Raw genomic sequence first — 13215 nt, 5'->3', positions numbered from 1 at the left:
CGAAAATAGGCCAAGGACCCTAATAATGGGTATGTGGGGTGCCGTCAGTCCAGCTGGCGATGGCGTGAGGATCAGTAGGTGATACGTGGCGTGCCACGCCAGGCCGCACCGCTCAGTGAGTTCCGAAATTTCCTGGAATTGTCATCCGCGGATCGAAACGTAGGATCTAATAGGAAAGTCCAGCATTCCAGTTCTGAAACTCGAAGTACTCAAAAGCGCAGCTTTTTGTGCATATTCTGAAGACCTCTTCCCTTAGATCTTAATGTTCAGACGTTCACGTCCAAGTTGCCCTTGGAGAGCACCTCGCTCTCCAGCTGTGTGAATAAGGAGGAACGACTGACTTCCTTCGTCTATGTCTGCCCAGGGGAGACTGGTGTGGGAAGGAACTTGAGCTCTGAATATCTGTAGTGCCAGTACATGAAACGCAACTATCGAGCGCTCAAATACAGGTTCTTGCGGGGCTTATGTCATGTGTGATCTTGTACAGTGTGATCTGTTGATATTACAGTAGTGCGTGCTGAATAACTGTTAAATTAGGCCTCATTGCTTCGGGCTATGGTGGAACTGAATACGAAATAACACATGAATACTGATGTGATGATCGAATAAATAATGAGACGTACAATGTCCCGCAGCTGAGATTGTGCGTCGTTGAATTGCTTTTCAAGATATTTTGCCTGACAGATCACAGCGTCAACACAATATTTGCACAAAGATTCAGCACTTTACCTTCTTGTTCAAGCTATTAATGTCATCCGTCAGCTCCTTTTCCTGGGTTTTGAGTTCTTGCTCCATCGTTTTCCGGGGGACCATCATAAACCTATAACGACAAGTTGATAAGTGGTTCTGTCGTACGAGCCATCTAAACGCACATTTTGCCAACACCCTTGTACAAGTTGACATCTCCTTCAATACCTTGGATCTCATCAATAGTGAGCTGGAGTATCCTTCGCTCGCGATCTTTTGAGGCAGATTGCTGTCTAGAAATATTGAGAGCACGTTGTGACTGGACGGCGGTCTGTTGAATTTGGACCAAGATCTACCAAATGACGGGTCAATATACGAGAATACCGCGAAGAATGGCAATTGTATGCGCACCTTTCGTAGTGTGTCGTCCGGCAGGGCAGACATTTTGGCAGTACTTGACGGTGCTAGTTCAATGCTCCATGATCGTCAACGGCTATTTCAAGTAAGGAAGTTAGAGCTGGACCGGAGTTCAAAATTTATTCTCAACTCGAACGCGTCCATTGAACAGCGTCCAACGTCGACCCCGTCCTTGACATTTAAGTCGCTCCTCCACCATGGCTTCCTTCGAGGATTACGATGAGTTCGGAAACTACATAGGCGCGGATTTGGGTTCAGATGAAGAGGAAGAGGAGGTTCTGCAGCAGGACTTTCGTCAGATACCCCAACAGCAACCTGCAACACTGGAAGGATATGATGACGAGCCTATGCCGCCAGCGGAGGGTGCACTGATGGAGATCGATGGTCTGTGACGATGCGTATTCTCTGTATGTATCTCATAAAACTTCCCAGAGCCCGTCCATAATGCTGTTATTCTGCATGAGGACAAGCAATACTATCCATCAGCAGAGGATGTTTACGGTCCCGACGTAGAGACTCTCGTCCAGGAAGAAGATGCTCAGCCCCTTTCGGAGCCCATCGTCGCACCAATCAAAGTGCGAAAATGGACGGTAGAGGAGAAGGATATGCCACAGACGCGCTTCGACAAGGGGTGCGCACCTCTTGAGAACTTAAACGACTTACACTCAACAGAGATGCAGTTATCTGTTAAATATGATGTCCTTTCCCGAGATGATTCGCAATGTTGCTGTGGTGGGCCACTTGCATCACGGAAAGACCGCACTCATGGATATGCTGGTTTTTGAGACGCATAAACTTGCCTGGGATGCGGATAGACCGGTTTGTGAGTTGACTTATCTAGGTTGCCACGGCTTATGTTTCGTCGATTCCAGACAAGATATACGGATACACATATTCTGTCGCGTGAGCGGGAAATCTCTATCAAGTCTTCGCCCATGTCTCTCATCTTGTCAACGACGAGTGGCAAGTCACATCTGGTACACCTTATTGATACTCCGGGACACGTGAATTTTGTCGACGAAGTTGCTTCGGCAATGCGTCTTGTTGATGGAATATTGCTGGTCGTAGATGTTGTTGAAGGGGTCAGCAGATTTTTCTACTCACCGTCACTGTGAGTTGAACTGCTGGAATAGATGATGGTCAATACCGAAGCAGTCATTCGACATGCCCTACAAGAGGGCATCAAAATCACCCTTGTCGTGAACAAAATCGACAGACTTATACTCGAATTACGTATCAAGCCTGCAGACGCCTACTACAAAATCAAGCATACAATTGAAGAAATCAACACCTTCATCAGGTTTGCACTACATATTTTTTGTACATTCTCGTTGACCAGAAGTCTCTGCAGTGGAATTGATCCAGACCCGGAACTACGACTCAGTCCTGAAAACGGAAATGTTGTGTTCGCCAGCACCGACATGAGCTGGTGCTTCACTCTTCGTTCTTTCGCCAAGATGTATGCCGACACCTTTGGTTCCCTCGATGTCACAGCGTTCGCCGACCGTCTTTGGGGCGACATATACTTTAATGGCGAGACTCGGAAATTCACCAGGAAAGCTACAGACCCCGAGCAATCACGCACATTCGTGCACTTCATCCTCGATCCCCTATATAAGCTCTACAGTCATGTATTGAGCGAGGACACTGAAGACCTGAAAACTACTCTTGCATCGCTGAACATCTCTCTAAAACCAGTCATGTACAAGATGGACGTCAGGCCTCTGTTGAAGGCTATTTTGGACCAGTTCTTTGGTCCTGCCACTGGACTAATTGACATGATTGTGGAACATATCCCGTCACCTGTGGAAGGAGCAGCCAGCAAGGTACGGGCCTTCCAGTGCTATTGATGAATCGAATTGAGTCTGGTATAGGTTGAGCGGACATACACTGGCCCACAAACTTCTGAGGCCGCTGTCGCAATGAGAGCTTGCGATCCTGAAGCGCCCGTGATGGTCCAAATCACGAAGTTGTATCATACAACAGACGCCCAGTCATTCAGAGCCTTCGGTCGTGTCATGAGTGGCACCCTTAGGAAGGGCACACCAGTCAAAGTACTTGGTGAGGGCTACTCACCAGAAGACGAAGAAGACATGGCCAAGGCTACCGTGGAAGACATCTGGATGAGCGAAGCTCGGTAAGCTCTTTGCATTCGATTGCTTCAATTGAGTAAGCCTCTTCCTCTTAGATATTTTATCCCTGCAGACGAGGTCCCTGTAGGTAACCTTGTCCTCATTGCAGGAGTCGACGCATCCATTTCCAAGACCGCCACTCTTGCCGACCCATCGATCTCCGACGATCTCTACATCTTCCGGCCCATTAAGCACATGACAGAGTCAGTGCTTAAAATTGCCATTGAACCTATAGCCCCGTCTGAGCTGCCCAAGATGCTGTCTGGGCTGCGAAGCATCAACAAGAGCTACCCTCTCGCTGCCACGAAGGTCGAGGAAAGCGGTGAACATGTGCTCATTGGTACAGGCGAATTGTATCTGGACTGTGTCATGCATGACCTTCGGAGGTTATTTGCTGAGATCGAGATCAAGGTGTCAGATCCAGTGACCAAGTTCTGCGAAACTGTTTTGGAGACGAGTGCGCTGAAGTGCTATGCGGATACGCCGAATAAGAAGTAGGTATCATCAGTATACATCGCTTATCCCCTCTCTAATGGACTACAGGAACAAACTTACCATGATCGCGGAGCCTTTGGAAAGAGGTATTGCTGAAGACATTGAACGGGGGAGGGTTACCATGCGGATGACCCCGAAGGAGCGCGGTACATTCTTCCAGGAGAAATACCAGTGGGATTTGTTGGCGTCAAGGTCAATATGGGCGTTCGGCCCCGACGAGAGTGGGCCGAATATCTTGCTCGATGATACCTTGCCTTCTCAGGTAAGGTCTGCTGGCCTCACATTACGCCATTTTACTTATCGTTGGAGTGCAGGTTGACAAAAAATTGCTTGGCACTGTGAAGGAGCATATCAAGCAAGGCTTCCAGTGGGGAGCCCGGGAAGGTCCTTTGTGCGATGAACGTACGTATCAGTTATGACATGACTTTATCTTGCTCTCGATGCTTATGATGACAGCTATGCGTAATGTAAAGTTCCGGATACTGGATGCAAGTCTAGCACAAGAGCCAATTTTCCGCGGTGGTGGACAGATTGTTCCTACAGCGCGCCGCGTGTGCTACTCTTCGTTTTTGATGGTGAGGCTACGCATCATTTACATTACTGTGGTTATTAATGGACTATTAGGCTACGCCACGCCTCATGGAGCCCATATACTATGTCGAAGTACAGGCGCCAGCTGACTGTATATCAGCTGTGTACACCGTTCTGGCTCGGCGCCGAGGGCATGTCACACAAGACATTCCCAAAGCCGGCTCACCGTTATATACGGTCAAAGCCTTAATTCCTGTAATAGATGCAAATGGGTTCGAGGCCGACCTTCGGACTGCCACGCAAGGTCAGGCATTCTGCTTGCAGGTGTTCGATCACTGGTCAATAGTTCCTGGTAAGTGCAACGGTGCACATTCCCCTATCAATGCGGCCAAATCAATTGCGTGTAGGTGACCCTACGGACACGAGCATCAAACTGCGGCCATTAGAACCTGCATCAGGACAAGCATTGGCTCGGGATCTCGTGTTGAAAACGCGGCGGCGCAAGGGTCTGGGTGATCAGATTGCCGTATCCAAGTACTTGGACGATGAGTTCGTGGTGAGTGTCACTCGTTGCGATACTGAAATTTCTGTGCGCTGACGGACAGAAATAGCTGGCTCTGTCTGCATCTGGACATGCTGATCTACTTGGGTAAGGGGCCGGTGTCGCGCATGTATGTAACGTAGCTAGTATATGATCGCTCTTGTTGTGCATTTTTGAGTAAAAATGAACTGCAGCGCAGACGCGAGTTAAACGCGAGTAAGTATCTAGAAGGTTAAGGAATGACGTCGGGCGTGGGAGAGTATACGTGGCAGGAGTTAGCCGGGAAAGCATAAGAGCGCGCTGGTGGTTTGTACTTTGATACGCATATTGTCCTCGCTCCTTAAACGTCTTCTTGTCTTTTTTACCGTCTCTGGTCCTTCGTGTTCTTAACATGCGAAGCGTAGCGCTTTCTGTCATCCTCGCGGCAGCTGCTGCAGGCGCGTTGGCGTCAGAGGACTCCAAACCTGTATTCAAGGTTCGTTTGCATTTGTTGCATACGTGTCCATGCCATACATGCGACCCGCTTGTCTGAACTCGTAATTGACCCTTCATTCGTAGCCAACAGAGATTAAAGCTCCCTTCATTGAGCAATTCACCGATGATTATTCTGAACGTTGGACGCCTTCAGAGGCAACGAAGAAGACACCAGTTGGTGGCGAAATCTTCTCTTATGTCGGTAAATGGGAGGTCGAGGAACCCGAGACGCCCCTCATTGAGGGCGAGAAGGGTCTCGTTGCCAAGTCCAAGGCTGCTCACCACGCTATCTCTGCACCATTCGCCGCCCCTGTCGACTTCAAAGACCAACCCCTCGTCATTCAGTACGAAGTCAAGTACCAGAAGGGCGGCAACTGTGGTGGTGGTTACATCAAACTCCTTGAGGATGGTTTCCAGACCAGCGGGAAGGAGTTCTCGGATACCACCCCTTGGGTTGTGATGTTCGGACCTGACAACACTTGCCCCGGCACTAAGGTGAAAGCAATAACTATTCATTTGTAATTTTTCTCTGACAAGTTCTTTTGTGCAGCTCCACTTCATCTTCCGCCACAAGAACCCAATTACTGGCGAGTTCGAGGAGAAGCACCTTTCTGTCCCTCCAAAGCCCACCTTTGGAAAGGACACCAACCTTTACACCCTCATTGTCAAGTAAGTTTCTTTCATGATATGTACCTGGCCCGCAACTTACGCGTGTTTCAGCCCCGACAACACGTACGATGTACTTTTCAATGGAGAAAGTCAGCGCTCGGGCAATCTTCTTGAGGACTTCACTCCTGCTGTCAACCCTCCGAAGGAGATCGATGACCCTGAAGACAAGAAGCCTGAAGACTGGGTCGACGAGAAGAGGATTCGTGATCCTGACGCCGTGAAGGTACGTTCATCCAGCGTAATGTTGAGCTAAGTCGTTCATGTTACTGCGTAGCCTGAGGACTGGGACGAGACTGAGCCCTACGAGATCCCTGATGAGGAGGCTGTGAAGCCCGAGGGTTGGTTGGATGATGCACCCGAGCACATTCCTGACCCAGATGCTGAGAAGCCCGAAGAGTGGGATGACGAGGAAGATGGTGACTGGTTTGCGCCCACGGTCCGCAACCCGGCTTGTGATGAGGCTCCTGGATGTGGTGAATGGAAACGCCCCTTCAAGGCCAACCCCGAGTACAAGGGCAAGTGGTATGCGCCCATGATTGATAACCCTGCCTACATCGGCGAGTGGTCCCCACGCCAGATCCCCAACCCCAACTACTTTGAAGATCTAGAGCCAGTCAAGCACCTCAACAAGATCGTTCGTGTTTCTGCTTCATCCCTTTTGTATTAGCTTCTTACCTCGTGCATTCAGGGTGGTGTCGGTATCGAACTCTGGACCATGACTGAGGACATTCTGTTCAACAACATCTACGTCGGGCACTCCTTTGACGACGCTAAGGCTCTGGCCGCCGAGACCTACGAGGTCAAGAAGCTCATCGAGTCGTCTCTCTCTCCTAAGTCCGTCGATGATGACAGCGACTACTACATCCCGCCCTTGTTGGAGGACCCTGTTTCCCATGTCCGCGGTAAAATTGCTCAGTTCCTTGACGCTGCTCGGGAGGACCCCATATCAGCAATTAAAGCCCACCCGGAGACTGGTCTTGGTCTCGCTGGTGTCGTCTTCACTCTTTTCGGTATGCTTGGTGTTGTATTCGGTCTCGTCGGCTCGCAGCAGAAGCCTGTGGCTAAGGTTTGTACCATATTTTTCCTTGGCTTCCCTTACTGAATTACATCATCACAGGCAAAGAAGACGGACACCTCTACCCCCGATGACAAACAAAAGGCCGATAGTACACCTGTTGCACCTGCAGGAGGCGAGAAGAAGGATGAAAGCGCCGTCAAGAAACGTAAATAGTTGCGTTGTGACGGTTCTTGGGTGAGCGAAAGCTTTCCTGATACGAGGGGGCGGGGCAAAGATCATGCATGCCGACCGCTACCACTACCAGTATTGATTTTTGTTCGTCGTTTGCCTACTTTGGCTCGGGGAAGTAAAATGTATGCACTGCCATTATTATTGTAAACGGTCGCTCTTCGTAATCAATTTCAGCGTTCAAAACCAGCGTCATAGTGGTATCTGAGATTCGAGTACCAAGTACGGAACGCTTGGTTCTGCGGAGGCAATTCCATGTGTGCAGTTCAGCCCATGTTGACCACCGGTAATATTGACCTTCAGTTGGCCGTTCATCCCTGTGGGACTCATACCACAAGGAGTCAATACATTCTTTTGATCAAGTCCAGTGCATTGAGTCTTGCCTATATATGTACGTTGGTGCGCTGCCAGTACGGTGCACCGGGCCTAAACCGTAGGCTTGTGCACAATCCAACGCAGCCGAAGTTACGGGGATTCTTTTGTGAAACCGCCCCATTGTGTATAATATTTATTTGCTCTGCAAACGAAGAAAAGAAGAATCCACTCGCACATCGACTGCACCCTGTTCTGCAACATATTTACACACCGTACGTCCGCAGGAGAGCGGATTGCTTGTACATATACTGTCCTTGATAGCATGTCAGGATTATGATACAACATACGTACACCTGCTGCCGATTTGTGGGTCGTGGATGCGCCAAAGAGATTCCTTGAGGGACTCGAATCAGGAGTGGCCTGATTGAGAAAACACTTGAGCAAGGGGAACGAGCGCAAAGCATCAAAGAGAATTCAAGATGTACTGTTTAAAAAATTCTTCCTCCTCAACGTCTGACGAGACTTAGTCAAAATGAATATCCGCTCTCACTTCTGCTATCCTCCCGAACCCCTCTCCACTCACATCCCCACCTCTATTCTGCATCATTCTCCACCCCTGCCCACGGACAATGGGATGGATTGATCGAACTTGAAATTAAAATCTGAGACAGGAAGGCACGACTTTTGGATAGACAACAAGATAGACTATTCGGATGGTCCAAAGGTGGTTAACCAGCCTGCGTGAATTTTGAGATTCGTCGATTTTGGAGTCAAGAACAGCTGGATATATGGGAATGTCTCTCTGGTAGCCTCAGTCCAGGTAAGGGACGTCAAGTTGGGGAGCAAGGGAAGGGGGAAGGGAGGACAACTGAGAGCGCGGCAAATATCGGTGCCACTTCCCATGTACGGCTCAGAACATTAATAGAGCAATGAACAGACACGGTGGTTATATTTGCGAAAAATAGACCAGTCATGGGAAGTCATGGGTCTTTGAAGTTCCTGTCAAATGGAGTGAATTGGTGTACTCTCGACCATGAGCCAGAGCCCAGTGACTGACTAGCTGTGTTCCATCCCGTTTCCATAGGCTTTGTGGGAGACACATCTGATAAGTGGTTCAAGCCCATCCAGGTCTCGCCACAAAAGGTCTAGTGCAGGTTCAGTGAATGACAAGCGCGTCAAGGCAAGCGCCAGGAGTGACTGTCTCCTATCAAATGTCCGAATCTCCATGAATATTTTCCACCGAGGCTTAGATATGATTATACAGCGAGTAGATGCAGGCAGCACGGGAGAAGCACCGCTTCCGCTGTGGGCACCTTGACGTGAGGAAATGTCACGTTGATCCTCAGCACTTTCGGCCTCCATACTTGTGGTTGCACAATAATATTCAGGCAGGAGATTGGTTACACAGCCACCTCTATGATGTACTTATTAATATTACTTATATATTCGTTTCATTTTCGCTTAGAAATTTAATAGGAACGTCCGGCGCTTGATAGTAAAAGCGTCATGGACCAGCTTGAAGATATCCCATTGAAGGTCAGATATAATCATACAGCGCGAGTAGACGCAGTCAACGATGTAAGGACATCACTGACTCTCAAGTCAATGTGCACCGCAGCGGCGCAGAGCACGCATTTCGGAATTGCAAACTGGTCGGCAACTTGTAATATGCGATAAGATTCAATCTCTGGAGTTACAATGACTCTGGCGCGTTGGAATTCGGATCATAGAACTGCTTCGGACAACTTGTTGACTGTCCCCCAGGCTTAGCACTTTCAGGTTTACGTTGTGAAAAACACAAAGTACCAGTGCAGGCTCGTGAGCGTGGACGTGCATGGCCTTACGATCTTCTCGATTTCCCACTGCCTCGTGTGTGTTTCTCGAGGCAGAGCCTATTTGATTAGTAAATGCTCCTAGTTACATTGAACAGACGAATTATCGGTCGTATCTGTCCTCCGCTCCTGTCATTGCGGAAATGGGACGAACAAATTGATGTACATCATACCGCCATACGGTTAACTTTTATCTTTGACACAGTCCTCAAATTTTCGAAGAAGATTTTCTTCCGCATATGGACTTGTCATCGCTACTGTCTCCTGACTTGTGGCATTGAGCACGCGAATAGCCTATCTGTTCTTCGTGTGGTCCGTGTGTGCGCTTGCTTGGGGTAATTGACAACGACACCTGCTAAAAATACAGCTTGCACCGTCTTTAATAGAATAGTGCAGTCTTCACCCTGCGTACCACACTTGGGGTTCTTGTTATTTTGTCACCGCTGTGTAAGTACCCTGACGGCATCCTGCATCATACCTCACTTTCCTCGAAGTTAGGGACCGAAGCTTTGGCTCAATGGTCCAGCGTGGTTTGCAGTGGCGCCTATCATCACATGGATACATAGACACGCATCAACCCAAACCATTGTCGATCGGTTTGTGAAGTGACACTCAACGTTTCTGTTTGTCATTCCTTTCTGTATCTGCTGTCATACCCCACACGCGCATCTGTCGACCCCGCGTTGTGCTCTTAGGATACCGAAACATCTGCAGCACCACTGTATTCTTACTATCTGCCAGATACTCGCGTCCCCGGTCAAGAACGGGTTAGTCGCGCAGCAGCCACAGAAGGTCTTATCTCTGCTCCACCAGCGATGAGAAACAAACTCACAGCCTGTCGGACCTCGGGGCTTCTCATGTAAGCCCATCGGTGCCCCATATCGTAGGTTCTGTCAACGTGACACGCCAGAGTCTGCTATGCCATATATTCAAGGGTTCCGCTCCGTTTTCTAGTCCAACCCTGTGGTTTATCCGGGTCCGATCGAGTAAGTTTGATTTTCAAATTCTGTTCCGTCACCCATGATGCATGGAGCTTCTGCAATTTGGGCTAGCAAAAGTTGGTGAGTAATGGATAACTCAAAGCCGTGCTGTACGTTTTACTCGTTGGATGTGTTCAGAGATTTGTCACCCTTGAACGGAGACTGTTTCTCGGGCAGACACAGCTACAAGTTCACGAGGGGATTTATATGAGCCATGCTACCTGATGCTTTTGACCAGCAGAAAGCTAGTCTCACCTGAACGATAAATCCTCCGCAGTATCACTTACAAGTCCAACCCTCAAGCCGTTCATAATGGACCGTGCGTCACCCTTTAATCCGAGGCAGCAATGCTGCTCCCTGCATCTTGCTGACCGTCCATAATTAACAGACTTCACTATGCGTCTCAACAACTTCCTCCAGGGTCGGTACGGCGCGAAGGCCGCCGCTCACTTCACCTACGAGGAAACAAGTAGCGGCCCACAGAACAACACTGTGTGGACTGGCACTTATTTAAGTGCGTGGTTTTGTCTTAATGAATGCTCAGGTGTGTTTTTGCTTACTACGTACATCTAGTCGACGATATGACATACGGTCATGGGACGGGGACGAACAAGAGGGCTGCAAAGGAGGCAGCTGCTCAGAGAACTATCCAACTGTTAGAGGCCGAGGGGTTTACTATTCTCAATTGAGCACCTTACTTATCTACGACGCGTTCTTGACTACGCTGCGGCAGACGATGACAAATTGCTGGGCTTTGGTGATTTTGAATGATAGAAGTTGCGACCTATGTGCTACCTTTACGCATTGATATTACGATGACTAGAACGCGCTATATGTTGCATGGTTAGCGGAGGTAGATGTAATTATAATTTTCTTGGCAGCTACTCAGCGTTATAACAAAAGCCCGCGACTTTTGAAAGTTTAAACCCCGGGAAACGTAGGTGCCTGCGGGATGACCAAATATAGTGATGAAACCGATAATTGACATGGAATCTTGGAAGGCAATAACTATGAATAAAGGGCCCATAAGGGATAAACTGCCCAGTTGTCGCTAAAATTGCGACCGATCGAGAACGTCCATACCAATCATCCGAAGGGGAAATTCACGTACAGTAAGTCCGAGACTGTGGAGGCCGCCACTCATTGCATTATGAGCCGAGTTCTCGTCCTCGTTTCCTGTGCCAGGTGAGATTCCCCCGATACGGATGTCGTTGTTCTTGTTCCCTGTGGTGAGATTCTTCCGATACGGAAGACTTATTTGGAGAAAGTAAGTCCGCCGATCATCGACGATGATGTTATCCATCACGGTTTGTACATTCAGGCTAGCTCGACGCGCTACCGTGAAACGCCAAGTATTCGGGTGGGCCCCCGGCCAACCAAACTGTCGTCGTTTGACGTGTCTCGCTCACCTCAGATATCGTCGCAGCGGTTCGATGGACCGTCGAGGTTGAAGAAATTAAGAGAGACCGTCGATGTTCATCCAGGCACTATCATAGTAGGCACTCAGATTCCAAAGTCACGTGTGCAGTCCTCAGAGCTCGAAGTCGCAGCAACAAATGTCGTCTCGATAGCCTTCACATAACATGCAGACATGTACAACTAACTTACAAGTCAATCTCTCCCGACCTCAGATATCATTGGTGCGCCGTAAAACATCATAAGTGCCCAGTTAATCAAAAACAGTTGTATCTGCGAACAATAACCAATCGCTTTCAGCTCGCGCATTCACAAGCAATTGTATGTCTAGCGGCTAGCCATATATCCTGTTAAAGAGCGAGAACTAAGGTAGCGTGAGTCTCAGTCAATGGTAGAAAGACTCTATTCGTGTAAACTAACCTAAGGTAGCGTGAGTCTGTAGGACCGCTAGTAAGTATCATGTATAGTATAATATGAATGGTATGCGCACCTCAGTCAATGGTAGAAAGACTGAGGTGCGAGTATAGCGTCTAGCCATCCTTAAATAGAAAAGAGAAAATGGTCAGTAACTAGGGTGGATGACGTCCAGTGACACTGGCAGCTAAGGTACATAGAACTGGAACAGTTAGATATATTTATCTGGAACCGGCTCGGTGCTCTGACGGATCACCTCTCAACACTCCCACTCGTCAGAGCGCCTGGCAGGTCTTGACGACGTAGTCCCATGTTTTCCCGATGCTGGATCCCAGCTGGGCGAGGTAATGCCTTCGTTAGACTATCAGCAATCATCTCCGAGGTGGATTTGTACTGGAGTTCGATCTTGTTCGTGTCGACGAGGTTGCGGATGAGATGGTAGTGGACGCGAATATGTTTGGCTCTTTCATGGAATCTTGGATTCTTCGAGAGCGCAATACTGGACTGGTTGTCTCCATATAGGAGTGCGGGATCGTAGAGTTCGGGGTCAAGGCGGAAGTCGTGTAGAAGCTGGATTAGATATAATGCTTCGCGTGAAGCATTCGATAGACCTATATATTCGGCCTCCGTGGTCGAGGTAGCGACCACAGATTGCTTCTGAGACTTCCAACTAATGGGCCCTCCGAACAGTTGATAGACATAAGCACTGGTGGACTTGCTATCGTCTCGATCTGCAGCATAGTCCGAATCCGAGTGTCCAACGAGTCCCTCGTTCGACGAGCCGAAGATGAGTACTAAATCCGTAGTTCCACGAATGTACCGGAGAAGATGTTTGAGTTGACGATGATGGTCGATACTGGGGTTCTCCATGTATCGGGAGAGGCATGAAACTGGGTAAGCGATGTCGGGGCGAGTGGTTCGCATAGCATAGTTGAGTTCACCGATAGTTCGGCGATATGGGATCGACGCAATGGCGTCCGCTTCTTCACTCGTTGGGGGACGTGTAGCCTTCTGCAAGGTTACTCCAGGTGTCATAGGTGTACTGACAGGATTGCACAGTGTCATG

At 48.9% G+C, this 13215-nt stretch overlaps 3 protein-coding genes across 3 annotated transcripts; 2 read left to right on the top strand and 1 right to left on the bottom strand.

Moving 5' to 3' along the window:
* Positions 1-190: 190 nt before the first annotated feature.
* On the bottom strand, positions 191-1187 carry EDB91DRAFT_1095199 (Prefoldin). The gene is made up of 5 exons (XM_041316923.1): positions 1099-1187; positions 873-1039; positions 730-820; positions 624-677; positions 191-564 (listed from the first exon to the last, which is right to left on the bottom strand). Exons 1-5 carry the CDS (start codon positions 1129-1131, stop codon positions 541-543), a joined length of 369 nt encoding a protein of 122 aa, XP_041183420.1. The 5' UTR covers positions 1132-1187; the 3' UTR covers positions 191-540.
* Positions 1188-1221: 34 nt separating this feature from the next.
* On the top strand, positions 1222-7447 carry EDB91DRAFT_1332607 (Calreticulin family-domain-containing protein). The gene is made up of 21 exons (XM_041325404.1): positions 1222-1488; positions 1537-1735; positions 1785-1923; positions 1977-2186; positions 2238-2404; positions 2456-2930; positions 2979-3241; positions 3293-3730; positions 3780-3993; positions 4046-4133; positions 4188-4306; positions 4356-4614; positions 4670-4818; positions 4998-5019; positions 5208-5278; positions 5362-5772; positions 5828-5946; positions 5998-6169; positions 6221-6580; positions 6635-7012; positions 7064-7447. The coding sequence occupies exons 1-21, from the start codon at positions 1302-1304 to the stop codon at positions 7175-7177; spliced, it is 4554 nt and encodes a 1517-aa protein (XP_041183419.1). The 5' UTR covers positions 1222-1301; the 3' UTR covers positions 7178-7447.
* Positions 7448-10715: 3268 nt separating this feature from the next.
* Positions 10716-11008, top strand: EDB91DRAFT_1241958 (uncharacterized protein; the record flags this gene model as incomplete). The annotated part of the gene is made up of 2 exons (XM_041322135.1): positions 10716-10833; positions 10893-11008. 2 exons carry the CDS (start codon positions 10716-10718, stop codon positions 11006-11008), a joined length of 234 nt encoding a protein of 77 aa, XP_041183418.1.
* Positions 11009-13215: the final 2207 nt, after the last annotated feature.

The sequence above is a fragment of the Suillus paluster genome (assembly GCF_016628075.1).
Source record: "Suillus paluster strain FC165 chromosome Unknown EDB91scaffold_2, whole genome shotgun sequence".
NCBI classification, from domain to species: Eukaryota; Fungi; Basidiomycota; class Agaricomycetes; order Boletales; family Suillaceae; genus Suillus; species Suillus paluster.
This window is presented reverse-complemented; position numbering and strand designations above follow the sequence as displayed.

What these genes read in the sequence shown, in the direction of transcription:
- EDB91DRAFT_1095199 (XM_041316923.1), bottom strand. Translation starts at nt 1,131, where the DNA reads ATGTCTGCCCTGCCGGACGACACACTACGAAAG. An exon ending in CGGACGACACACTACGAAAG is followed by an intron (nt 1,040 to 1,098) that starts GTGCGCATACAA and finishes GTCATTTGGTAG; the next exon opens with ATCTTGGTCCAAATTCAACA. An exon ending in TTAATAGCTTGAACAAGAAG is followed by an intron (nt 678 to 729) that starts GTAAAGTGCTGA and finishes GTGATCTGTCAG; the next exon opens with GCAAAATATCTTGAAAAGCA.
- EDB91DRAFT_1332607 (XM_041325404.1), top strand. Translation starts at nt 1,302, where the DNA reads ATGGCTTCCTTCGAGGATTACGATGAGTTCGGAAACTACATAGGCGCG. An exon ending in GCTACTCTTCGTTTTTGATG is followed by an intron (nt 4,307 to 4,355) that starts GTGAGGCTACGC and finishes ATGGACTATTAG; the next exon opens with GCTACGCCACGCCTCATGGA. An exon ending in AGCAGAAGCCTGTGGCTAAG is followed by an intron (nt 7,013 to 7,063) that starts GTTTGTACCATA and finishes ACATCATCACAG; the next exon opens with GCAAAGAAGACGGACACCTC.